General features: G+C 36.1%; 1 protein-coding gene across 5 annotated transcripts in view; it reads right to left on the bottom strand.

The window, feature by feature from the left end:
* Positions 1-984: 984 nt before the first annotated feature.
* DIAPH2 (diaphanous related formin 2) overlaps positions 985-27,883 on the bottom strand; it is a 192,492-nt gene continuing 165,593 nt past the window's right edge. For all 5 annotated transcript variants that reach the window (XM_050310768.1, XM_050310767.1, XM_050310766.1 and 2 more), the window contains one exon: positions 985-5,569. In XM_050310768.1, coding sequence (XP_050166725.1) covers positions 5,505-5,569 — 65 coding nt within the window. In that variant the 3' untranslated portion in view covers positions 985-5,504. The remainder of the gene's footprint in view (positions 5,570-27,883) is intronic.

Raw genomic sequence — 27,883 nt, 5'->3', positions numbered from 1 at the left:
CAAAGGCAAAAATCTTTCAGAGGATGATGGGAATCCCTGGCTCCCACACAGGAAAGTCAAGAATATTTACCTAAAAATAAGGAACAAGAAGATGGTATATATAGGACACCATTACCACATTTTTCTTAATCAGGACAATCAGAATATTTACATTTATAGCTGACACTTAAAATTTTTCACTTTTTTTCATGTTAATCCCACAAGAAAATAAACCTCTACTGCTTCATCATATATCAAATAGTGCATTTGAAGTGTAATTCAGTTCATTAAAAATAAAATAGTGCCTTTGACCATCCCTTGGCACACCTTTTCCACATACAAAAAGTTACCTGAGAAAAGTTGTATCAACATGGCTCATCATATTCATTAGAATTATATTTAAATAGAATTTTAAGTAAAATTTAGTGGTATCTTTCTATCCTGTTTTGCAGTTCAGTCTGTTATGGTAACTTATTTAAGGTGCAATACATAGTTTTGAAGGTGAAGGTCTGTCAAGTTTCTATTCTGTTAATTCACCATTTTGTGACTGACTGAATCAAATAATTTGGAAAACATCCACATTAAGCTGTCTGACTTATTGTGTGTCTGTCTTAAAAGGTCTATACAGGAATCCAGTCACTTAAAATAAATATGGACCCATGGAATTTGTTTAGTGATTCCCTTTTATTGTTATTTTTGTAAAAATAAAATGGTATCACTATGACTTAATGTTGGGGGCTTTAATGATATACTTTTTTTTTTGATTATTTGGTTTAGAAAGTCCTTTTCCATTGGAAAAGGCACCTTTGTCCCCAAATTCAAGTCAAATATACTTGACACCTCAGAGAAAAAAAAAAAAAAAGAAATCCATAAAATGTCAATAAGCTAAAATGGAATGTAATTTCAGTGTGACAAATTTATATAATATAACCAGGCTTTGAGGTGATGGTACTTAATAGGTAATAATAATGATAAACAAGTAAAACATTGGTGCACCTAGAAAAATCATGTTATGTATATCTTTATTACAGTTTTCAGAATACAAGGATTAACAATGGCCAGGCTGTGATTTCATCAAATTCCTATTTTAAACATTACATACAAACACAGAGCTGTTTAAAAAATAGAAATGCATGAGTTTTGTCACCTTTTTTTTAATCTTTTTTTTTGTTTTTGTTTTTGGCATCAGGAGTCCTGTGACTTCCAAAAGGGAAATCAAATGGTGCATGATAGCAGACTGCCTGAGCTGTAATAGGTTATTGTTCACATTCTGTGGCATATGTATCACCTCAAACAGTGCTAAAAGAAGCACTACAAGAACAAATCTTTCTCCTTTACCATTCTCCTAATGACATCAGTGGGTGCCGAGCGACAGCTTGCAGGACTGCAGAATTCACAGGCTTACACAACTCCCTTCCTTGAGCACAAAAAGCAGCAATATGTGATCTGAAACGGAGACACCTGAAGCTGAGGGATTTGGCTTTATCTGCTTTGACTTTTTTTTTTATTTTTATTTTTATTATTTACAGTTTGTGTGCATGCGTGGGCATGTGCGGAGACACTGCAGAAGAGCTGTAGAGATTTTCTTACAATACTTATTTAAAAATGAGTAACTTGCAAATACAGTATGGCACATCAGAGGTGGGCTTTAAGTTGCTGTATCACTTAGCACTTGTTATGCCTGACCTCGCAGCAATTTGAAGGCAAACAGTAAAGTAGAACTCAGCCAAGCCTTTGTTTAATGGAAAAGAAGCAATTTACATATATAGGTAAGTTTGCTCCCACAGAACTATTACCAGCTTTAAATATTTACTAGCTATGTCATTCTCAGTATAGGAAGTACTAAATTCACCCATCAAAGCAGGATTTGCCTGAGGGATACAAAAGCTGAAAGTTGTGAAGTTTCTTGAACAAGAGCTATAGGAGGATTTCCAGCCAAACCTAAAACTCAGCCAGATTCTCAGAGTTTTGCAAACTGTTTGTGTGTTGTGGGATGAATTTAAAGTAGGTTACTAATGAATTGTGGCTTGGATAGAAACCATGAAAATATTACGTTTTTTACAGCATTTGTCTGAGGTAGTACATATACCACACACAAAAATGCAAAAATATACAGATATTCGTGACTATTTGCATATCACACAAGGGAACTATGGGAATGTTTCCATTTGTATCTGAATTTTCAAGAAGAACAGATAATTTTAGATAATATTTTTCATATTGACCATGGTCAGCTAAAACCAGAACAAATGACGTAACAGTATTTCTGGGAATACTTCCTGGAGCTCTTTGTCAGTGCCCTCTGAGGCACCAATTTTGTTTTGGCTTTAGCATCAGCTCATAATATGATTAACACTCAAACCAAACATCACTTGTGTGCTGGGAAAGGATATTTGTTGAATCACAAACAAACATACATAACAAACCGTGTTGCACTTTTTTTTTTTCAGTAAACTGCATCAAACTTGAGCAAAAAAAGTCTATAGTGTCTTTACATTTCTGATCTGTACAGCCAGTAGTTAAGCAACAGAGATGTATATTTGTATATGATTTAAACATTTCATTCCCATGACATTTGCAAATTTAGTTCAATTCATTGCAAAGGTAAAATTATCTTCCTCTTAAATAAACTAAGAAATGTAAACAGTGTAACATCATTTAAAAAAAACTCTCTTCAGTACTTGTAACTGGTAAAATGTGAATGCAAACAGATGTGCTGGTATATTGTTAACGTAATGTCTCAGAGGACATATAGTGAAACATAATTAGCAAGAAATTTATGTATGAACCCTCCAGCGATTTTCTTTCTGGGATTACTTTGAATACAAATATAATTTAACTGATATATTTCATTTTTTTAAAATTAGAAAATAAGGCAAGTGCATTTCTGAAAAAGGTGCTACTCTTCTACACTTCTAGATAAACATGTGACACCTCTGAAAATTAGATCAATAATAAAAACATTAAAAATATCTGCAATTTAATATAGACTGAAAAACTATCAAAAGACAAAGTGACCAGCATCAATTTCAGAAAATATTTTAGACTTCATAAATACGAGCACCCTATATTTACATAAATTATCTTCTAAACTATTTTTTCATTTGAAAGACACTTTTGCCCTAACAGATATGTCCATTAAATTATATAAATGTTTCAAATATGAAAAAAATAGTAGTAAAATAGAAGCATCAGATGATGTTATTTTGGATTTGCCTTTTTTTTCATAAAATTTGGTTCTTGAAAATCTGTAGCCAGCTTTCACAGAGCTTTAAAATAAAAAAACAACCCATGGATATGAAAAACTTGTGCTCTAATAATTACTGCTACCGTATAAAGATTCTGTTCAGAGCTTTTGAGTTTTCATGTATAAAGATTATAAAGATTATACCACTACTTGTAAATCCCAGCAAAATGTTACTTTCAGAATCTGAATTCTAATACACTATTGATTTATATAGACATTATGAACCTAATCCTTTAAACTGGCTTCGTACATTAAGCACATTTATTTGTGCTTAAATGTAATAGTTTCATTTAAAAAAAAAGTTATGCTTCAGTACAAGGTTGATGTTGACCTTGCTCAAAACAGGATATAATTCTTTGTATCTCTTACTGATAAGACAGGGAGACAGAATCCTGTTGCATGCTTTTTTTTTTTTCCTGAAGTACCATAAAACCCTTTAGTTTGTCACTAAAAACCCTGAACAGTTCAGGGAGAAAATCAGTTGACAGCACACATTTCATTAGGCTTCAGTTGTATTCCTATGTTTAGAGTTATGGGCAAACCCCTCGTATTCTTTGAAGACAAGTTTTGGAAAAAAAAAAAAAAAATTCAACACTAGGTTGAAAAGGAGCTGTATCTTTTCTTACAATAATTGGATTTGTAGTTCGAAACTGTGAGAATTTATCCCAAACTAGTCAGATAGTCTTCAAGATATCTCACGAGAGAAGCAAAAAGGACCTACTGTACAAAGATGCTTGGCTCAAGCAGTAGTGCAAAGGTACTGCCCCAGGAGCGAACGTTCCTCTAGAGCTACCAGTTTGTGCACAGAAAACCATGTGACACTTCACCTTCCAAACACTCTATATAACATTAAAAAAAAGTTCCCCATAACACCAGGCAATAAAAGTATTCATAATAATTTCATCAATCAGTGAAAAGCATTAATAATTTGAGAACAAGTGCCATCTACAAGATCCTGATCTTTAAAAAATATCATAGCTGAGAAGCATGTGAAGCAGTTCCACTGGAACTCCCACTTCAAGTCCTCCATCCCATCAGATAAGCAATGAACTTTCAGTAGAAAGGATGGTGAAGGTTGACCTGAACACCAAACAGTCTGTACATTCAGCTGGAGTTCGGGGAGCAAAGGGAACTCTGGTTTCCCAGTGAGTGGCAGAACATACAGTGTCAGCTACTGAACTGACTGCTCACCTGAGGTACTGCAGTGCAGGGGGCCTGTATACAAAGTAGGATGGGAGGAGCTTCCCAAAAAATCAAATTGCTGCAAGCATTGATCACTGCTAGAGAGTGCTCCAGGTAGGAAATTTGTTCTTAGCTGCTAAACTCAGCACTGAAATCCACCAGTAGAGATCCCGCTACATATTTTACCTGAGAAACAGAGGAAAAACTCAGAGGCAGTTTTGAATAACTTCGTAATGTAGCTTGTCTCTAAAAACCTACACAAAGGTACTTTTAGCATAATTAAAATAGGACAATCATATTTTCCCCCAAATATCTTTATAAAGAATATATAAGTGCGTAATTAGAAAAATTCCTCCTTAGATACAGTTAAAAACATATCCTGCCTTTGACATCATTTAATTTTGGTAAAATCCTATGCTCTGTTTTCTGTTCTTTTTTTTTTCTTTTTCTTTTTTTTTTTAGCAGTGATAAGTAACTATACATCATCATATCACCAGAAGTGTAGATATGTGGTATACCCTACTTGCAGCTAAAACAGCTGAAACCGCCAGGCTTTACATTGAGATAAGGTTTTCAGCAACTTGACTAGGGCTATGTGTTGCTTTTTTTATGGTTACAAAAAAGATTCTGATAATGTAGACCAGCTCATCTCTGAATTTATTAACATACAATTTTATTATTTTTTCCTTTCATGTTCAAATCAGAACTGCAAATGGAATCCACAGCTGTACTCTTTCAACAGAACTGTATTTTCTTACCCATATAAAACAAAACCTAGAAATCCCCAACTCCTTTCATGTGAGTTGCCAGCTTAAAAAAAAGGGTTTAAAAAAAAAAAAAAAAGAAAGAACATAAGAAAATAAGATATATATCCTACTGTTTAACACTGTTTACAGATCTTGGTAGTTGGGGTAATAAGATACAGTATGTGGATTATTTAGCAACAGCTTTAAAATTACATATTTTTACAGCATCTCATTTAATCAATACCAGTATTCCTTTACGATCATTGCCAATTCATATCATAAACTCTTTCCAAAGCATATCCATTTAATTGTAAATAAAACAATTCATTAATTCTTTGGCATCAGAAGAATCATACAGCTGCAATTGTTCCATTGTGGCGAGAACGAGACCTTTCCAAAGCTACTCGTTTGTTATCTGTAACACAAAGAGAGGAAAAAACAAATCACCATAAGATTTGAAACACGGATAATGCAATGTCAAGAGGTTTTCAAACAGCCCTGAAAATCATTTCGAATGATATGTAAATAAGTAACTAGGAGACTGGATCAGAGAAGTTTCACACTGCAGCTGCCAGTCAGAGTTCAAGAGTTCTGCAATCAGCAATAAATTACTTTCTTGATCAGAGAAGCTGGGTGATAAAAGCATTAGGAGAATCCTGAAACACAATCCCCTTGGAAACAGCACACAATAACTAAAATTGCTGGGTAAAAATCTGTAAAATTTTATAAACAATTTATGCACAGAAACTCTGGAAAAATACACTTTAAGTTTCCTGAGAAAGCAGTGACCAGTGTGGTGGTGAGAAGCCCACTAGATCCTACAAGTACAAAAGCCCAAACACCGTTCACTATAATTTGGTACAGAGTTAAAAATAGAACAGTTAAATCAGCCACTTCCTAAGCATTTCCTGATTGCGCAATGAGAACAACTTTTAGTATAAAATATTTCACAGTAATTATTGCAATGAATAATAAATATGTCTCTATCACAGGAAAACAATCACCAAGTACCAACCACATTCCTAAATGCCTTTAAAATAAAATTTTAAAGCAATGAATATACACATGCACAGACACAAAAAGGGACAGAAGATTAACCCCCACTTAGTTTTCTGGAGGTTTGGATCTTTCTTTTTTAAAATGTGGTCCTTCCATGCAAATTTTTATTTTTGGAGGGAGGGACTGTTTCTTTTGACATTGACTTTTCTATTCTCTCATGTCACATTCACATTGCCGCTCTGCATCGGTACAGTGCCTACATTGCTACAGCATTAGGGTGTCCCAGCGTACAGCTGGAACTTCCACACAGGACTGGAGTATAAAACAAACACTTCAGAAGCAAAAAACTGACACACACACTGCAGGCAAGCAGGTTTTCTCAGCTTTTCTCCAAAGGAGCAGATTTATCTCTCTCTGCTTGCCCAGAGTAGAACAGCCTGTGCCACTGGTGCTGCTGGAAGAGGCTGAGTTTGGGCCAAGCTGAGGGTTCAGCACAAAGCACGAAATCACAGCGTGTGTGATGGGTACAAATACACTCTTTGAAAAGGATATGGACTGAATCACTATGTGCCAGAGAACAAGGGAAAGGCTGGAGCAAAGAGCAATCTGGGATCTCAGCAGTGAGTGTAAATACCTGCAGGGAGGGTGCCAAGAGGCCAGAGCCAGGCTCTTCCCAGCGGTGCCCAGCCCGAGGACCAAAGTCAATGAGCACAAACTGAAACACAGGAGGTTACTCTGAACTAGAGGAAACACTTTCTTATTGAGAAGGTGACTGGGCAGTGGAATAGACTGACCTAGAAGGTTGTGGAGTCTCCACCCTTAGATTTTCAATCCTTGTCTAGACATGGTCCTGGACAATTGGCTTTAACCCTTCTTGAACAGTGGGTGGCCAAGATGACCTCCAAAGGTCCTTTCCAACCTCAAGCATTCCATGATTGTGTTCTAACCTAACAAAGGCAGAGATGGTCCAAGTACATTAATAAGGATCTGGAGAAGAAAAAGAAAGTCATCTCTGTGATCTGTTTCTGGACGAAAAACAGAGGCTGCCTGTGGAGACTGAATGGGCTCTGCAAAATCAGCCTTCCCTTTCCCTGTTCAATGAAAGTGTCTCCAATGCTATAGGGAATTAACGGCTCCTTTAGCAAGATTATTAGTTCTTTTTATAGTTCTGCCTTGCCTCCTTTTCCTAATGAATCTATCCATGCATAAAGTATTCAAATTACCCTAAGTCAATCTGTTTTGCATGGGAATAAATCTCTACACTGGTTGCAGTGTCACTACGCACTGGAAATTAAAGCACAAAAATGCTAAAACCCAAGAAGGAAAGTTATCAACTAAAATGTGCTGCTGCTCCTCCAAGACAGTGACCCATAAAGAGTCTAGTGATACTTGCTCTCAGTGGGGAGAAGAGCCTTCACCACTAGACTATTTCTTGATATAATTTCAAGACTGTCAATTGTACAGGTTAAAAACAGATTAGAAAATTCTAAAAACTGTCGATTTGTTTTATTGGTATTTTTAAGATTTTGTCTTTTCAGGTTTTTTTATTCATCATGGTAGAGACAAACATTTTCTGCAAATGACAGTTCAAGTTCTCCTGTAACTGCAAACCTTCCACTAGATTAGGTTGCTCCAAGCCCTGTCAAACCTGGCCTTCAACACTTCCAGGGATGGGGTATCCACAGCTTCTCTGGACAACCTGTTCCAGTGCCTCACCACCCTCACAACAAAGAATTTCTTCCTAATATCTAATTGAAACCTGCCCTCTTCCAATTAAAATCCATTCCTGTATAAAGCATATGAAATCACAACCAATAAAAACCACAGTAGTAGGGGAGAGGGAAATACTTTAGCAAAAATTGTACCCTGAAAAATGTATTTTTCCTTTCCTTAATGCTCTATCCTTCTGTTATTAAAAGAGAAGTCTCAATAGCTGCAATAGATTTATTAACTCAGTAGCTTGTTATCAACATAGAGCTCAGTTATATGAGGAGAAAAATAAATGCTACTTTGCAGAACTGCAATACTAAGATTAAGTGACTTTTTCATTTCGTTTTCTCCTTATCCACTCTTCCAGGTAGTAACTTTATGCTCTCCTAATTATAAACCTTATTTTTTATGAGCAATCAATGCTAGCAATAATATAGATGTTGTGCAGTCAAATGGATTGGTCATGACACTGAGATATCTGATAATGGAAAAAGACAGAGTCTATAAAACCATACCTCAAAGGTACTTGATTGGAATTTACATTATCTTGTAACAAAAAAAGTTCTCTCTTTGACAGCCCTTATATTTAAATTATAATAAATTATAAACTGGATTTCTTGAGCTTGGCACCTTAGTTGAGTAAATCTGGTTTTTTTTCCCCTCCTGAATAACCTCTTGAAGGTGAAAGAACTGACCTTTCCACAGCTGACAATAACAAAAACTTTTTAATACTCAGAGAAAGAAGGCACTGGTTTCAGTTGCCCTGAAAATGATCATATGAAGAAGTTAGAACTTTTAGCAATGAATAAAATATTTAAAATTTCATCTTTTTGGAATAGTTTTGACTGTGCAAATGATGCAGAAATGCATTCTATAAGGGAATTTGTATGACCTGTGCCTTTGGGAATCAATGAAAGCCTTTACATCAAACATTTATTTCTTCATTCATGTAAAATTTTGTTCGCTAGGAAATCCTACAGAAACATATCTTGTTATCATGAATAACCAAAGGAAAAATACTCATGCAGTCCCAAGCACTTCAGCAAGTACCACAAACATAACACGGAAAACAATCAGAAAAGCAAGATAATTTCCTATAGGTACAGAATTATTACACAAAAAAATGAGTAACCTGGTCATTTAAGTATGTTTTAAAAGGATAAACTGTCACAACAGATGACAGTTCCAAGCAGCAAACACTGCATCTGTGATAATGACACTGGCATTTATTCTTTAGGAAGAGGTGAAAATTTGAGTGTCCCTTTACAAGCAACATTTTTTTCTAATTGAGATGATAACGAAATATTTTCTATAGTGTGTCGTTGATTAAAATTGTGACAGGGTAAACTCAAATCACTTCAGCCTGGGCAGCCTCTTGTCTTCTCCTTGGGCCATCTAAGCACAGGGAAAACTGAAGCCAACTTAAAATATCATTTGATGTAACGGCCTATTATCAGCTGCTTTAAGGAACAAACCATGACAAGAATTAACTTTATTATTTTCCTTTATGGACTGCATGCACCTTCATCAGCTTTAGTTTAACAACAATGAAATGTTCCATTTGGGAAATGGAATTTATAGAACATAAGGCAGAAGCAGAACTGATACAGTGTAAAACAGCAGGGAAGTCCATCCATCTCAGCACCTCTTTAGCAGCCACAGCTGAGCACTGTTCCCTGAATTGCCTGGCCTGTCCCTCTGACATTATAGGAGACACCAACTGAGAAATAAGCCAGGCAAGGAAATTAAGAGCTTCAAAACTGTTGTTGCTGTCCAGAGCAAAATCCTTTTGAGAAACAACGCCTTGAGAGAAAATGGCTCTGCTAACCTCAATTCTGTTGAGATTCAACCCATCTCTGTGAGATTTGATTTCAAATTGTTCTTTCAAAACGTATGGCCTATATATAAAAAAAATATAGCGATAAGGTAAAAATCATTTATGGGAGAAATACAGCCAAAATATCACCTCAGAAAGGACTATGAAATAGCACTTCTCAAAAGATCTTCATTGCAAAGAGATGAAACAAGCAAATAAAACAGTTTTCTAACTGGGTTCAGAGAAAATTTACTGTTAATATGCTTTCTTTTAATCTTTTAGTATTTAAAACACTCTTATTTCAATGTCAACAGGCACCCTACACATGCCTGGCAAATTCTGAACTAGACCCTTTATAAGCATCACATTGGGTCATCTTACATTCATTTTGATTTTATATTTTTGTAACCAAAAATGAGAACAGATCAAGTGATACCACATCCCTGTTCTCAGCTTTTTTTTCTAAACAGAATCTCGAATTCATGACAATCAAACTTAAATGACAGCTAAAAAGGTTATTTTAGCATCAATTTCAAAGAAAACATTGAGTTTTCAAGCAAACCGTGTAGCTATGAGGTCAAATTCTATACATCCTTTTTTATTTTGGTTTAGGTTCAACTCAAGACTTTCATATGAAAGATGAGTGATAACCTGAGCTTATAAATGTTATGATGGAAAAAAAGAAACTTACCCTTAGGCCAAAAAATAGCAGCTTTTTGGTGTGTGTTTTTTTGTGTGTTTGTTTTTTTTTTTAAGCCCCAAAATCAAGATAGTGCAGCTGAAACATGTTAATCATAAAGGCATCATGTGTTGATCTTATAATAATAATATAAAAAATATGTTCTGGACCTGGTTAGTGGGATGTTTAATTTACCAATATATTGATCTGTAAGGTGTTGAAGAGTAAGAAAAGGTTTTAGAAGAAACAAGGAGGAAGAAAAAACTTTAAGGACAACGGTAACACTTAGGAGGATCTCTCTAAAGGCTGGATGGGTCCTCCTCAGAAAAAGGCAGAAGCATACATCTCCTGAGTTATTTCCAGAAGTCTGGAGTGTCATGTTCTGTTCAAAAATATTTGCTGCAAAGCTGTTTGTCATTAAGGTAACACACAGTACCTTTATTTTAAGAAGGTTTCCATCCTATTCTTTGTGAACAGTTTCTCTTTGAAAGGATACGTGGCTGTGTGGACTCTCTTTAACTTGCTAAATAAATTTGTTAATATCCAGAAGCACTGCAGTACAGAGCCAGGTCTAAAATATGGAGAGTTAAAGAAGTTAAGCCCTGACACAAAGGAGTTTTACTCAGATTAAAAGGGAACAAAGACATGTCTAATCTTTCTGCTGCCACTCAGACCCAGCTTGCTGGGCACTGTTAATTGTAGCCTTTGAGTCGTATGAAAATGCAGAACATCAGTAGAAAACCCATTTATTTATGTTCTATGTGCTAGACATAAAAATGCTTTAAAAAGGAATAATGTGAGAAGTTATAATGCTAAATGGCATGTGTGATGACATTTACCAGCTCAGAGCAATCCAGCTGTGACCACAGTCTATAGAGTGTGGGGACACAATAAAAGTAACAGTTTTGCAATCAAAATTGAGGATATTGGCCATCTGTATCATAATTCCAATAAAGAAATAAATGCTTACCCTCTTTAGAGCTGAAGTTTGGTATTTGTAGGATAAAAAATGGATTTATAAACCCCATTTTCAAGTAATCAGTTTAAAATAAATTTTACTTCTGCTTATTTCAGACCTTAAAGATTTAAAAAAAAATACAAAATTGGACCAATACGATAAGATTCCTTAAACCTTTAAGTGATCTATTTAATATTTTAATTTGACTTTGCTTGCTTTGTTAATAGTACCACTTGGGATATGCAGTGAAAGCTCTTCCACAAGAGTTGCAGCAGAAAAGCCTTAGCTGGAGACAACACATGCCTGCCTCAGGGGTTACAAGACAAATCAATCTATTTTTCTCCTTTGCTCCAAGGGTAATTGGCCTTTAAAATTACAGAGAAAAATAGGCCCTCATGTCAGTACAATGCAGGCACATATACAACCATTTTCCATTTCTTTTTCAGTTTGAATTCTCAGCTGAGAACTAAACTTATAAAGGTGGGAAAATAAAAAAGAAGATGAAGAGGAACGATTGCATCAGTTCAAATCCCCTCCAATAACAAGCAGCACTGTGACCAGCACTGGAGTCTGGATTTACTGAAAACTGCTATGAATAGCTGTCATTTTCCTAGTCAGTGTTTGTTTTATTCTTGATTGTGACAAAATTTACTTGAATTTTTGTGACAGGCTGCACCACCAGCATTCATGAAGATTTGTCACAGAATTTAGTTAAACTGAGAAGTTCTAATTATTGCTTCATTTCCCATAAAATCTCACAAAGTAATACTGATTTTTACCTCATTCTTGTGAAATTGCCTTTTTCAAGGAGCAATCATGGCTATGAATATCCCTACAATCCTTCTAGTGTGCTACACGCATAATCACGTATAAACACAGTTTCAGACTCTGAATACTGTTAAATTGTATAAAGTAAAATTTAACTTGCCTAATAAATTGTTTCATAGCAGCAAAACTCAGATGATAGCCTTCATAGTTTTCTGATTGCCATTAAATCTGATTTGCAATACATTACTCATTTCATATTTTTAATAAGTAATTGTCATGTGAAAGTATTTCCCAGTGCATAAAGATGAACAATCATCTAAACTATAATTGATATATGAAAACAAAAACAAAGTTGAAAGTAGTCAAAACAACTTAGTATTTTAAAAACAGTACCAATATTCCCTTGAAATAGTCTTGAAACCACTAAACCTTTAATGTGAACTTCCTCACTGGGAGTGTGTATACAGGTGTAAAGCAATTATTAGATTTGATATCTGAATGAACTCAGGTTCCCATTAGAGCCTGAATGCTTCAATGACCCTATTATTTTCCTTCCAATGCTCCCAGACCTGATCAACTTAATTATTCTGACTAGTGAAACATTTAGGACATGAATGTATGATTTGCTTTGAACCAAATGACACAAATGAAAGTACTTTATAAAATAGCATAAAAAAAGGAACAAGACACATGATGTGATGTGTCAAATCCTGGAAGAAGGTCAGGACCAAGTAACAATAACAAAGAAATAGACAAAAAGATCCACTGCCATAAAACCACTCTTATTCAGATATTTTCCCCTTGAAATTTTAATTTGTAACCTTTATTGTATCTCCTGTACAGTGAAAAGGTATAGCTTGTGAATCAGAGGGGTGAAATAAATTTCAGAGAGTAAATAAACTGTCTGCTTCAGTACTGAAAGAATCCAAGCCTCAAAACACAGAGATTGTGTCTCTCCTTTCATGACTGCACATGTGCTTTTAGCAGTTGTCCAAAAGTAAAATTAGAGCCTCTACTAAAAACCACTTCACATCAGAGTGGACAGATTTGTTGATGTAAAAGACTTGTATCCCTATTTTAATTGTACCTACTACTTCACTCCAAAAAAAATGTGTGACATCGCAAAAAATACGTATTCACATTTTAAACAGGCTCGGCCTGATGCCAATACACGATATTCTTCATAAATAATGGAATTTAAAATGGCTTCCAAAATGTCCTATTCCCAGTTCCCCTATTAACACTATTGCTCTCACAATTTGTATTTGCTTTGAAAGTAAGTTGACTGTAAGGTTACAAACAAGGAGGACAAAGAAATGAAGACAGTAATAGGTTCTGAACTCCAAGTACACAAGCAGCCATGAAGTTAACATCTTCTCATCCCACTGCATTTGTCCTTAAAAAGAATCAAACTGACATCCAAGTGGTCCCCTTGCCCCTCGCCTCCTCTCACTAATGATATGTAATGGCTGCTGAGCCTGCAATAAACGTGTTTATGTCCAGCCACATTGCCATCATTTTACAACCTAATCTGATGGTTTTAAGAAAGAAGGAAGTCGCGAGAGACCAGCACCAGCTTGTGCTGAAGGCACTTCTTGACATCAGCCTTCACTTCGCACTTCAAATGGAAGGATTCGATTTGACAAAACATACAGAAAGTCAAGAGAGAAGGCTCTTCACCTCTTCTCCGAAACCGCCTGATAGAAGTCAATACCAATTCCTTTACAAAGTCACAATCAAAAGCTGACAGATGAAAGTCAAAGGGGAAGCTTTCTAGCTATTCCTTACAATATTTTATTAAAGAGTGGCGTAAGGACGCGTTTGCCTCGCTAGGATCACCCCACCTCCACTTGCCGTTTTTATCAGTTAGCAGTTCAAATGCTGCAGTTACATCTCCCAGGTACAGCTGCTTTATTCTCTGCATAGGACATGAAAGTAATGAACTCAAAGACAGTGGAAAAAGAGATAGCTCTCTTTTCTCCAAAGGAAATTCTTTCAAAACAGGAGTTGGGTAACACTCCTGAAAAGCAAGTATTTCCTAGTGTTTCATGTAAACTGGTTACCATAGTTTTTCTCCATACCCAAACAATGACAATATTCCTTGTAGCCTGCAAAAGTCTGTCTCTGTATTTTTTATGCATTAGAAAAAAAGAATTCTCTTTTTATATATATATATATAAAACCCACTCTGCAATAACTTGTAGTCTACATGTAAAATGAAATATTTTAAATAATACACTAAAGGCAGAATATCCATAATTATTTTTTGATTAAATAAAATATCAGCATTTTTTATTCATGGCTGGGTTAACATTTACAATTCAGCATTTTGCAATATTTAAATGGCACTGAATATGCTATGAGAAAACTTAAAACTACATCACTCCTGTATGACCGGCTGGCACAGGCTATAGCCTTCTGTGCCCATCTGCACCTTCACTGCAGAAATTAAAGAAAAGCTCTTGTTTGAGCCTGGCAAGATGATCTCACCACTACCTGTTACTTCTCTACATACCCCAACTGAGAATAACTCGATCCTGCATGTGACTTTTACTATAAATTCTTTGCACCAAAGGCATGTGAATGTGAAACTGTTGCTTATTAAAATAATTCCTACAAGGAAGTCATTTAGACTATATATGGCAGGTTATGAAGTAAAATATAATAACTTTTAGGGAATTGGGAGTCTAATTTCTTTCTTGGCTGAGCACAGACAACTTCATTATGATTCAATGTGAGACCCTGGTGCTCACATAAAGCAGAATTTGACCCTTTATGTTCATATAAAGAATAAAATTACAGAAGCAGTTAATGCTGGGACAGGACAACATGTTTTTCACTCAATAGCTCAAAATAGTTTCTATTTATTAGTATTTGTATCTGGTGAATGTCTTTTTCTAAGGCTTGCTGCACTATTTCAGCAACAACTCTCTCAGATTACTGGATCCCAAAAATTAACACTGCATCACTCCAAAATTCCAATCTCTATTGCTTAAAAAAATCTTTCCCTGTATCTCTTCCCCATTAAACAGCTCCTTCTGCCACACCAGCAAGGAGTTCAGAGAAGGAAGGGCAGGCACCTCGTGATTTCACAAATGCAGCGTTACTTGGATGCTTCCTAAGAACCCACAAGTATTTTAGGGCTGCCTTAAGAGCCCTTTTGTAAAGACTAAGGGACAATGATGTTCAGGTGTACTATTATTGTCAGCTTTTTAAAACTGCTTTAGAAATTCCAGGGCTTTTTATAAGCATACATCAAAATACTTCTTGCAAACGAGTGACTACCTAAATGAATTCCTACTTAGAAAAAAAATATACCGTTATATAAATATGGACACAACTTTCCAGAAGTAAAATACTATATACACAGTAACTTCTTTCTGAGCTCAAACTTTTCTGCCTTTCCCAGATGCATCACTACAAACCTTTCCTTTACTCAACAATGAGCTGTGACAGTGCTGATAGCCTGTATTATGCATTATAAATAAACCCTAAAAAGTATTATCTGTATTAAAAGCAAGGCAAGGTCTGGTCTGATAGGCACAAAAGAACATAGCCTGTTAGTGACAAAAATATGTAGCAAGTTCTCAGTGTGAGTTCCAAAAGTTTTAAATAACAATTTCACTATAGAGTTAAAAAGAAGTTAAGCTCTTCTAACTGACCAAGATTTCATCATCCCACTATTTGCACCCAAAATGCTCTTGAGGTCACCAATTAACTGATGATACCTTATTACAACTCACAAGTGTTGCACTCTCTGGACAAATGTCAAAACTTGAGAACTAATTGGAGCATTTCAGCTGCTCAACACCAGAATTATAAACTTTTATGAAATTGTCACTTACAAAAGGAGCTCCAGGGTAAGCAAAGAAAAGGTGAACGTTGATTGTCCCTGGTTTTGTCAGGTATGAGACAATCTTAACATTGCTTATACAATTGAAAAAATATTTTGTTCAATTGCCTGCATGTTGTCTTTTAACCACTTTTAATTGAAATTTTCTTAGACCACAACTCAAAAGGTAGGTAACATATGACTGAGTAGAAGTATTTTACATGAGGTTTTAACTATAATTGATTCAATAAGAACTCTATCCAAATGCTAATGCCAGCATTGCTAATATGAATAAACACATTTTTACATACATGAATGCTAAGAAAGCAAAATGATACAATGTACTGACTATACCAGAAAATTAGTCCTTCCTTCAGAACTTCAGGCATCACCTCCTTCTCTTAAATAACATACTCATATAAAAAGTTTCTGGTAATATTCTATGTTCTTTTCTCCTGGAAATCTTAGATAAACCGATTCTTCTCTTCCCCTTTTGGTGTTAAACAAGTTAATCTAGTTACTTAATCTTACTAAAGACAACATAGGATGCTGTTTATGGACACTCACCTGTTTGCTGACTGCTGCCAGGTAGTCTGTCTTCCCTACAGCTTCACTGTCCCTCTTGTTTGCTGAAGAACTCCAGCTACACTGTGTTGGAAAAATATATTCCTACAGCTCTGCTGAGCAGTGAGAATGGCTGTTCTATGCTTTTAAGTCTCCCTTGGTCACTGCATTGTTTCTGAAAGTTAAACTACTTCATATGCACAATCCTCCTGTGTTTTCTGACCTCCTTGTCAGTTATTAATTTCCTCAATACATTATCTATCAGTTATTCTTCCCAGACACACTAAACTTACACTATGCTAAAATTCTCTTTAAGATGACACTGATACCACACTCCAACTTCCTCACTGATAATTGAAAATGAGCTGTATAAATAACTCTGAACAGGGGAACTGAGAATTACTGAGCAGATCCTACTCTGAGCAGGAATACAAAATCATCTGTATTTTCCCAAGTCTTGTGCAAGCCAGATAACAAAAATTCTAAGTAAGAAAGACAACCATAAGGAATCTTGTATTTCACCTTTTTGTTTAGCTAATGAACAGTCACTTATTTATGCTCCTGTCAGCAAGAACCTGAAGGACAACATACAAGCAAAGGCCTGGTGAAATACCTGATGAAGACAGAAAGCAAAAAAACGCCCACAATGACAACAAAACAAAACCAAAAAAACCACCCCAAAACCCAAATGCTTTCCTTCAGTTCCTTAGTGGGAATAACAAGGTCAGCCTCATTGTTCTTACTGTTTGTTTAAACCTCCTCTCCCATTCTCAACCTTTTTCATTACAGAACATGAAACACTGCTACTGCACAGACCCTTCAAATATTTTTTGAGTCCTCCAACAACTTTCTCTCCACACTGAACCCACTCTACTCATACACCTGGTTTTGCTTTGTTGTGCAGGTGAATCAGCCTCATTTTTATCTGCTCTTCCTTCTCAGCATTTTCAGAACATGTCTACAGAGCCTTCCTTCCAAAAGTTTCGATGGGGAACCACAGCACGAGGTCAGCATCCCACCCTGCTCCACATCCAGGACAACAAAGAGACAGTCACTCAGTCTTTCTCTCTCCTGATATACTGGGACTAAACCAGCCCACTTGAAGAAATATATTCACATTCACTTGGGCTGCACGGGGAGCAGTAACAACACCTTAGACAAAGAAGCTCAGCAAGATTTTGGAATTTAAATTCCGCTCTTCACCCTCCTTCAGATTGAGTCACCAGGAGGGAAGGATAAGGCCAAGGGAGCTCAGCTGCGTATGAGGGAGCAGAACAGGCTCAAAAAAGATCAGTGCTGAGAGTGCAGAAAAATGAGCAAGTCATTTGAGGACAAATCTTGGCCTTAAGCATCTCCTGAACACAGAGGTCCTGATTTGCTAATAAAGATGAGTGTTTGCTGGGTAATCTTTTTCACTGTCACATGGAAGAGACTTTAGAATCCCATGTCACCTCTTAGATGTCTTTGGCCTTGAAAACAGTTTTGTATCACAAAATAAACATTATTTTTCTTTCAATTTTTTTTCCCCATTTGGAAATGTAGTTTACAGTACCATTCCAAAACTAGTTTTACCCTAGAAACAAAGAAATTATGAATTTGGGTGAAAGAAAACGAAGTCATGAGTTTCTCTCTGGGGTGGGAAAGAGTAGGAACTTACACAGATTTTGCTGCCAGATAAAATGATAGAAAAATACATCCTTAGTGCCACTAAAACAACATTAATCCATCAGATATTTTTTGCCTAAAGCTGGCAATGTCCTTTAGAATTATGTTTTGCTCTGTGTAAACTGTTTTAACTACAAGCTCCTTCTATTTCATCTGAGGGAATATTTTTTCATGCTCGAACTAGTTTCATCTTCAGAAATAACTAAGTCAGTGTGTTAACAGTTTACACCTATTTGTGATTCACTGGGCACTGTGGCCTTTTAACTATCACCCACCTTTTCCCTGTGCTTTCTCATAACTCCCAAAACCAAAGAATTCTGTTTGCTTTAAAGCCAAAGCAATGAAAATCATGACCAGTTTGTCCACTGTGCACCAGGAGCAGAGTGACTCAGATTTCAGAGCTCACAATGTTTTGTTGAATTTAACATTTGATCAAAGGACATGCTACCCTTTTTGTTTGTATTCTCTTTAATTAGATGTTCTAGACAGAATTTTCTATAAAACAGAACTGAGACTTTGCTGCACATTGATGATAATTCCTGCTGATGTCCAAGTACTTCTCTTGCCTTAGATATTCAAGGAAACAATGATGTGAACTTAGAGGAAAACCAAAAGACATTTTTGAGGCTCTTTCATCAGCTCTTTGTCACGAATGTAAAAAAACTCCCCCAAAAAACACTATTAGCAAATTTCTCCAGTATTCCAATCAAATATTTCAACAGAAAAATAGCACCCCCTCCCAAAAGTAAATAAAAGAGAGCCTCTATTACAGTTTAACAACTTGAATTGCAAGTTTGCTGGGCTTTCGATACACAAAAACCTCTCTAGAGACTTTTTTTTGTTTGAGGATAAGGACATTTTAAAACAGATTTTTTTAGAAATATAAAATTCACATCTGTGATTTTTCAATTTCCTACTCAGCAGTAACAGAAAAGCCAACTGTAGATGAAAAATTTTCTGAAGCTTTACTACAAAGTTTGTTAAAGAGATTTTTTTTCATAAAGTATGCAAATCTTGCTACTTATATTCCAAGAGTTCTACTGACTCAGTTTAAGGCAAAGAACTATTTCATAAAACAGCATTATTGCAAAGGGTTGAAAATGATATCTACAGTACAGAAGGGAAAAAACCCAAGGAAGAGAAATACTCTGAAGTATGCAAAGTATTTTCATATGCCTTTTCAAATTTTTTTTTTTTACAAGAATACAGGAGGGCTATTTTAAAACAAACAAGAATACAGCGAAATACTCTTGGAATGACAGATGCATGAACAGTAAAAAAGAGTCAAAGTGCTAACTGCCATTTGATTTATTGTATTTGTTTTGATTTATAGTTCAAAACCAAGCCTTATGTTCTTCAAGCCCAGCACAGCGTGAGACAGCCATAATGTCTGCAAAGTCCAGTGGGAAGGATTAGCAAATGTCACAATACCTTTAGGGCACAGCAGATCCTTAAAATAGGTAATGATTCAAGAGTTTAAACAGGAAAAGTACAGCGGGGTGCCTTGGAAAAAAAAAATCTGCATCAGGCTGAAAGGTCTATAAACTTAAGCTTAATGATGAGCAAACTAAAAGGTCACTGTGTCTATGGTGGATGTTCAATGGCAGTGGTTTGATGTGACTGATACAATCATTTCTCTGCCCAGAAATAGAACTATTAACAGTTTGAGTCAAATGGTACCTCTTTAAAAAGATCATCCCTTTTCTTTTACCTTATAACACATGTATGAACAAACCTGTTCGCACAAGGGACCTTCCGAAAATTAAATAAAAATGCCTTACAGGCTTTAAAATAGCTTAAGACCGTGTCCCTCTTGTCCTACTGCTGGTTGCAGCTGAAAACAATTATAATTTTGCAGTTTAAAGACATTACTATTAGAAGTAAAACTTCATAAGACAAAGTACAGAAGGTTAAATCTGCTGCTAAATGTCCATCTCTTCAGAGAATAACAAGGAGATGCGATAGAAAGTTTCAGAATCTTTGCCAAAACCAAAATAAAGCAACAGTAACCTTGAGGGCATCATGATTTTTGTGGGTAAATGAGGATACTTAACAGGTAGATTTTAACTGCTGTTTGCCAAGGGCTAACTGATAAGGTTCATGACAGAGATAAGACTGTTTTGCATATTAAATTCTGTCACCAACAAACCCTCAAGTTTCTCAAAAAAAGAACAAAGAAAAGAGGGAGGAGCTTCACACCAATTTATCACGGGGAAAGAAATTACAACCCACCAAGCCCATTTCCTCCCAATATTACATTTCGAAGCCTCTAATGAATGCATAACATTCCTACTTTTGAAAATGACACATTAGTTAACTTGTAGAGCTGTAAAATACACATTTACAATCCAATTTTACCAAACAGAAGAGCCTTCACCTCTCCCAGGTAGATTGGGAAAATGTCACATTGGACTTACACAGAGATCAATCTTGTCAACAGTATTGGTTACCATCCCATGGAGCGACCCCAAAGTGGAAAGGTAACCTTTAGGCTGATCCACAACAGTTTTAAGAGGATCTATTTTACAGTCCACCCTGTAACCATGTGGTACTGTGACTTAACATCTCTGCATGAGCAAAACCATATCAAATATTGACTGTCTCTGTTCAACTTGAAAATGGAGGCCGATTTTAAAACAAACAAAAAACCCCACCCCCAAACAAAATAATAATAAAGAAGTTGTTTAAAAAGTTAAGGAATAGAATATTTACCTTTTACAGATGACATGAGGAATGCTACAACACACCCTTATTTAGAAACACACAGCAAAGATATGCCAAATAACAGTGATAGGTTTAAGAGGCAGGGCAAAAACCCCAAATGTGACTATGCAGTGGGATAGAGAAGGCTGTTCTAAACAAGCAGGCACCCTTCTAAAGGCTCAAATCTGATCTAAATTAATGAAACAAAGCAGCATGATCTTTGCATCCTGACTCTAGTATTAGGTCTTACATGTGCAACAGGACAACACCAAAAAATTTATAAAGACAAAACAAACCCTGATAAGAAGCAGTAATGATATTTCCATTACTATTCCCCCTATAGGATATGAGTATGGATAAGCACATAAAGGTTTTTCACCACATACCCCCTGCCCCCAGTGATTGATGTCTAGTAGAATTATTTCCTATACATCTCAGCGGTGTTGAAAATCTCACTAAGTATCTTAAAAAATCCAAGGTCAAATACAGAGTCAGCATTTAAGCAAACCACTTAGCCCTGGATATCCTGGGTCTAATCCTAGTAGTTTAGCCAGCAGTTAAGCTGTCTTTCCCTCTTTCTCTCTGAAAATGGCTTAATCATCCAGTCTGGCTTTATGCAATTAAAAAGCTCCCTGCCTGTAATTGACAACTGATGTAACTAAACATTAATTCTTATCCTACAGAATTTATATTTAATCTATAATACTAATATTGCCCATATTCAGATAATACACTAAACCCATTGATTCTTATGTCTCCAATCCCCTGCCTTTGCAAAATCTACTTGCTGTACCAAAAGCCCAAATTAATTCCTATCATACAGCTTCTATATTTCTTCTGAAAGAGAGGAAGAAAATTCAGGTTCTTAATATGTTTTGTCTTCCTTTTTCTTTCAGATGACCTATGAGATGACTCTTTCTGTGAACTACGAAGAGGTCGAAGGACTTAGGCTTGTTGGCTCTTGTGAAGAGAAGGTCTGAGAAAGGATCTAGCAGCAACCTTCAGCTGCCTGGAGGTGAATCACAAAACCTGAGTCAAATGCTTCTTGGTCACAGCTAGAAGGTAAAACAAGAGACAGCAGTCCAAACCTGCAGCTTAAATGTTAGGGAAAAAAAAAGGAATGTAGAAGAATGGGTTACCCGGGAGGCTGTGCAGGTTTTCAGGAGCTGGTTTGACAAGTCCCAGCTGACTCCATCTAGTGTGGTGATAATCCTGCTTCAAGCAGGAGGCTGTACTAGATGAATTCCAAGAGCCCTTCCAAACATTTCTCACACCCTATCAATTCACCGATTCTTGGCAAGCACACGTCAGGGATTCAGAAATAATAAGTATTAACACTAGTTATTTCTGGCTTGTCATTAGTATTTACATCCATACTCTCAGCAGTTTTAAATGCCAAGGCTTCAGTTGCAGGGATATTTTTCAAATAGGAAAAGGGGGGGGGCTGTGCTTTGCCAATTTATAATTTCTAATCTGTTCAAAGCTTAAGCCAGAACTCTTCAGTGAGACTTCTTCATAAATAACTGCACAAAATTAAAATAAATTAACATCTATTATTTAGCTTCATTCTTAAAATAGTTAACATATGCCCACAGGGTAAGGCATATATTGAAAAAATAAACCAAAGTTATAGATAACAGATCTTCACCTCTTTCTGAGGACTCAGAAGATATGGCAGAACTAGGATTGGGGCTGATAAATTCCTGATTGCACAAAATTACCAGTAATGGTCCAGAATCTAACAGATGTAAAATATTAAAAGTAATATATTCACAACAGCCACAGTCAGGTATGATAGAACCCATAACATGGGCATTTAAGAAGTGCTGCTATGGATATGGTGCAGGAGTTCTGTAGCTTTGGCTCTTTGTATTTCAGTATTTTATAATCCTGCACACACTGGTCATATCCTAGTTGTGGAGCAGGTGCATTCCCCAATGCAGCACCCTACTCACCTTATTGGAGGTACCCAGTAGAATAAGCCAGGTCACTTCTGGCCTGTGTATCTGGGTTTCCTTCCAAATTGCCCCGAGGAGCAATCAGGAATGCATCAGGATGCAGATGCAGTGAACACGTGAGCCAAGATGCCTGAATATGTCATCAAACATCTGCCCATGCCACAGACACAGCCAAGGGGACTTCAGTCAGCACTGTGATGGGGGAATGGCCTCCCTGGATTGTGTAGAAGTAAATAAATAATCAGCTCTCAGGATCCTCTCCCATCATCTTCAGCAAAACTCCCAGAGAGGAAGTTGTGCAAGGATAATGAAGGAACAGAGGGGAAAGTGGAAGACTCAGAAAACTTAGTTATCCTTCCTTAATGTGATTATGACTATATTGGTGATGGATCTCACCAAAGAGCACAATGCTGACAGAATCTGCTTTATAACAGCAAATAAGAACATACCAAGAAAAGCAGCAAGTTTTGACAAATTCTTGAGATGTCACTGTGATTTGGGAATGTTGTGTACCAGAGGAAAACGACATGTAACTGAGAAAAGAGTCGGCACGGAAAACAGAAGGAAATTAAGAAGCTAAAAGAAACTAAAGGAAAAAAAAAAAAAACACACACACAGCACAGACTGTTTTGTGATGTGGTGGCTTTTTTTCTGTGTGTGTATTACTTTTTCTGGCCTTATTATAGCAAAGATTGTGTCTGCACAGACAGGAGTGATTGACAGATATCTCTCCAGTGTGCACGGTCTGACAACGTGAAGCACGAGCAACTTCAGCTTTGCTTTTTATGACGTTTGCTAAACTTGCAAAAAAATATAAATTACAGGGCAACTTCGAAGAAATAGCAAATTAGTTGGTCTAAAACTGTCCTAATAATCTTTTTGCTTCTGCTTTGAATTGTGGTATAACTTTCAGTCATCACTGAAAACTCCATCTGCCAAGAGAGCCCTTGTTCAGGGTAGAATTACAGTCCAAACAGGACTTGAACAAAGAATTATCAAAAGGTACAAAAGAGTAATATGCTGTCATTTTATATGACCACAAAAATTGTGACTACACATGGCTGCTGAAGTGAAAACTCTCCTGAGTCCTGTCTGGAATGCAAACAAACCCATTTCAGGTGAAAGTACATCAAATTCTCCTGCTCCCACATAAAAAAATGTCTGTCTAGCGAGACTTATGTGCTCTTTGTCTTAAAGACATAATGGAAAAAAAAGTCTTCAAACTACCAAAAATAGCTTTTATTCTAGAAAGTATAAACATTAATTTTTAAAGAAAGACTATGTGTAATCAACAGAAAAGCAGAGTAAGATAAACTAACTTTCATGATAGCAAAATAGACTGATTTCAACCTTCTGACTAAATACTTTCCTCTAGCTTCTGGTAAACCTGCTTGTTATCACAAATACGATTAATACCCACTGTCATTAGATCCAGAATTTAAAATACTTATTCAGATTTAATTCTGAACACACCTTTGCTTGTAGTTCACGGCTTTTTGAAGCTGAACTACAGAAACTAAAACACAACTTAGATTTGGAAAACTCAGGATCACTGAGAGCTGAATATTGTATCCTCAAGCTCAGGCTAAACACAGAAGGAACAACAAAATACAGGCAAGTAATGTCATTTATTTTAAAAGGACAGACGGGATGACATATGGGTTCAAAATACTGTAAAGACTCCAAGCCTAAAGCTATGAACACACACATAATATGTAGCATATACATACTTTTATGATGTATGCACTGTATCTACATATGTACACAAATATATATGGGATAAATACATGGGATTCAGAAAAGCTGTCACACTAGAAAAACTAGGCAGAGAAGCTATTTAATTGGAGATAATATAGCTGAGGAAAACATTTCTATAGAGCTTCAGAGAAGACATTAAATGTTGTGCAGCAGCACACACAAGTTAAATAAAGAAACAGAATAAAGAAAGCAGAGAATAAAACTAGCTCCCATATCTTGTAAATATAAAGCCAATTATGTGGTGGATGAACATACTGTGTCCAGAAGAGCAGTCTGTCATGGGAGAATATAGGGTGTGGGGACAATATGGCTCTACATTCACTGATGCCTGAGGCGTAAAAATACAGAAAACAAGAAACAGACTACAAAAATCTTTGAAATGTTTACAGCTTAATTGATTTTTCTTTCAGAGGTCCTTGTGATTGAGGAGTGAAACTATAATTAATAAAACCACAGCCATTTAAAGTAAATACAAAATAGATATTAACCACAAAAACAGGCAGTTTCTCGTAAGGCAGTAATACAATGTGAAAGTCTTGCCTTTAGCTTAGGCTTTCCTGTGTCTTAAAGATGACCAATTTAACCAGAAACCAATTCTTATTTTATTCTACACAGTTTACTTTTAACTTTTAAGATGGCATTATACATGACTCATGCACATGGCTACACAAGTTCTTTGCTAGAACCTTTATGAAGAGATGTTGTAAACACATGACACTCAAGCAGTGATCCCCACCTGAAATCATGTACACTTTTAACCCAGCTGAAGGGGAAAAAAGACGAAATATTAGAATGCAAAGAAGGATTTATGAATTGAATTTATTTTTTATCTGCCAGTAAGCCTAAGTTGAAACATGAATAGCTGATTTAACACTGAAATGGTATTCAAATATTTGACTCCAATCCCCTATTGCTTCTAAATTCACTCAGAAGTCAGGATTATTAATTCTTCCTGACAGAAAATCAAGATTTAATGATCATCTGATAACCCTTAGGAATTACAAAGTAAACTTAGATGATTATTCGGAAAAAAAAAGTGATTTTACATATAGAAGAAAAACATCATGCAGAATATCCATTTAGGCATTTCCTATGGGGCAGTAACTAATTTTTAAGAAAACACAGAGCAAAAAAGTATGTCTTGATAGGTACAGTAAAAAGCTTAGAAGCAAAAATGGGACCTTCATTAATATCTGCAGACCTTTAACTGTGTTACCCTCTACTTGGATAAAACAGACAAATTGAACCCCTCAAGCACACTTTCAAAAGAGCCTGGAATAGAGAAATGTATGGATGAATTTTAACTCAGTGACCTTGTGGCAATAATGCTGCTCACTTTAAGACAACATTGCTCTCAAGATCAGGCTGCCTATTCACCAAGGCACATCAGGCCAAAATTGTTAAAATAATGTGCTTTGCACAATTTTATAGAGAAACTCATTTCGGCTTAGTAAATATGATATGCTGTAAATGATTTTTAGGTAAATTTTTAGCTTTCAGGTCATGCCTGCAGGAAAGTAACATTAGAACTAACAGTGGTATGAAAAATGGGGATGCAGAAACTGTACAGTCTGTGCATTGATTTTTTTTTCCTTTTTTTTGCCCCAGAGCTCTCTCTGCCAGCAGGAACACTGTAAAAGCAAGTACAAGCCAATGACAATCTATTTATATATAGAATCATACAATATTTCAAGTTGGAAGGGACCCACAAGGATCACCAAATCTGACTCCCTGCTCCTTGCAGGACTACTTAACACTAAAGCATTGAACTTAGAGCATTGCCCAGATGCTCCTTGAGCTTAGGGCTGTGACCACTTCCCTGCGGAGCCCGTTCCACTCTCTAGATGAAGAACATTTCCTAATGTGCAATCTGACTGCTCATCTTTTATTTAATGATATTTATACTTCAAAGCAATTAAAACTGTCTCTCTCCAACGTATGTATTGACGCAAAGTTATTATTAACACACACACACAAAAATCAACATTCTTTCTAGCACTGAGTAAAAGACCACACCAAAAAAAATTGAGAGGCAAAGTAAGCCCCAAGTGCAGTTCCAGTGCATTCTGGCTATAAAAAAAAGAGAAATCCTGGCAGATGCTTCTCTGACATCCTGTAGTTGTACAAACTTGACACAGGATTTAGAGGTTTCTACTAATCTGATCTCTGAAAAAAAATTCCTGTTGCCAAACGTATTTGTTTCACCATGACCATTTCAGCAATATACGTCGAATGGAAGAAAGAGGGGTGGGCACATGCCCTGGAACAGCAAGTTCTATTTCAGGGAAAGAGACCAAAACAGCTGAAAAACCTCCCCTGATCTCAGGTACCAGCACATAAGGGGATAAGAAACGTTAATTGCTCGAACAAAAGCCACGGCAAAATCTAAATTTTTGCCTTCTATAAAATCTTAAGACCTATCATTGTGGAATACAAAGAAATTTTATAAAGCATAGTTTGATTGCCTTTTTTTTTTTTTGTCTGCACAGCAATTGACAAAAGATCTGCAGAAATGATGGTGAAGATGAAAGATAAGAACAGCATTTCCTTTCTTACTGCAATTCTAACTCCTTCAGCATCATACCTGTCATCATGTATTTCACCTAAATGTAGTTTTATTTTTAACAGTACACATCTGCCATTGGTGAAGGGGTTTCATATATTTCTATGGAATTCTCCACACATTTACATCATGCATTTAAACCACGCAATTTTTTGGTCTGCATACAATTCTTGATATTGCATGGACTGAAGAATATACACTGAGTTAACAGTGAAAACTTCATTGAGTTGCCCTCCATGCCAACTTTATATGACTTCTGGGTTCCCTAATGATGCCATTCTTAGCAAGGAAATAGATTTTAGAGATATTTTCAGCATAAAACTTAGAAGGTGCAGTGAAAATGCTGAATATTTTCAGTGTTATACAAGGAACTTGGGACTTGCAGGAAGTAATTAACTCTCTTTTGCCTTTAAACTCCTTCCTTACTCCATCTTCCTAATCTGCTTCGTCAGTTTGAAAAAGTATTTTGAGATACCATCTTGCTATTAAAAAGAGTGGAAGAAGGAAGCTTTAAAAGCAGCCATAGTAATGATAAACCACACACAGTCACCCAGAACCTGTCCCAAAGAGAATGGCCAAAATAATTTATTGTTCAATGTGTCAGTGCCTTTTTTCTTCACTTAGGGCTTACAATAAAAGCAAGAAAAGCAACATAAAAGCTGTTTTAAAAATCCAATTGTTATCTTCTGTTATTCAGAAGGTAGGTTCTTCAATAAGTATATATCTTCATGATTTCATGCACTTGATCTAATCCTA

The sequence above is a fragment of the Myiozetetes cayanensis genome, unplaced genomic scaffold (assembly GCF_022539395.1).
Source record: "Myiozetetes cayanensis isolate MyiCay16 unplaced genomic scaffold, myiCay2020 scf15, whole genome shotgun sequence".
In the NCBI taxonomy this organism is placed as follows: domain Eukaryota; kingdom Metazoa; phylum Chordata; class Aves; order Passeriformes; family Tyrannidae; genus Myiozetetes; species Myiozetetes cayanensis.
The sequence above is the reverse complement of the archived record's forward strand: the minus strand, read 5'-3'. Positions and strand labels throughout refer to the sequence as shown.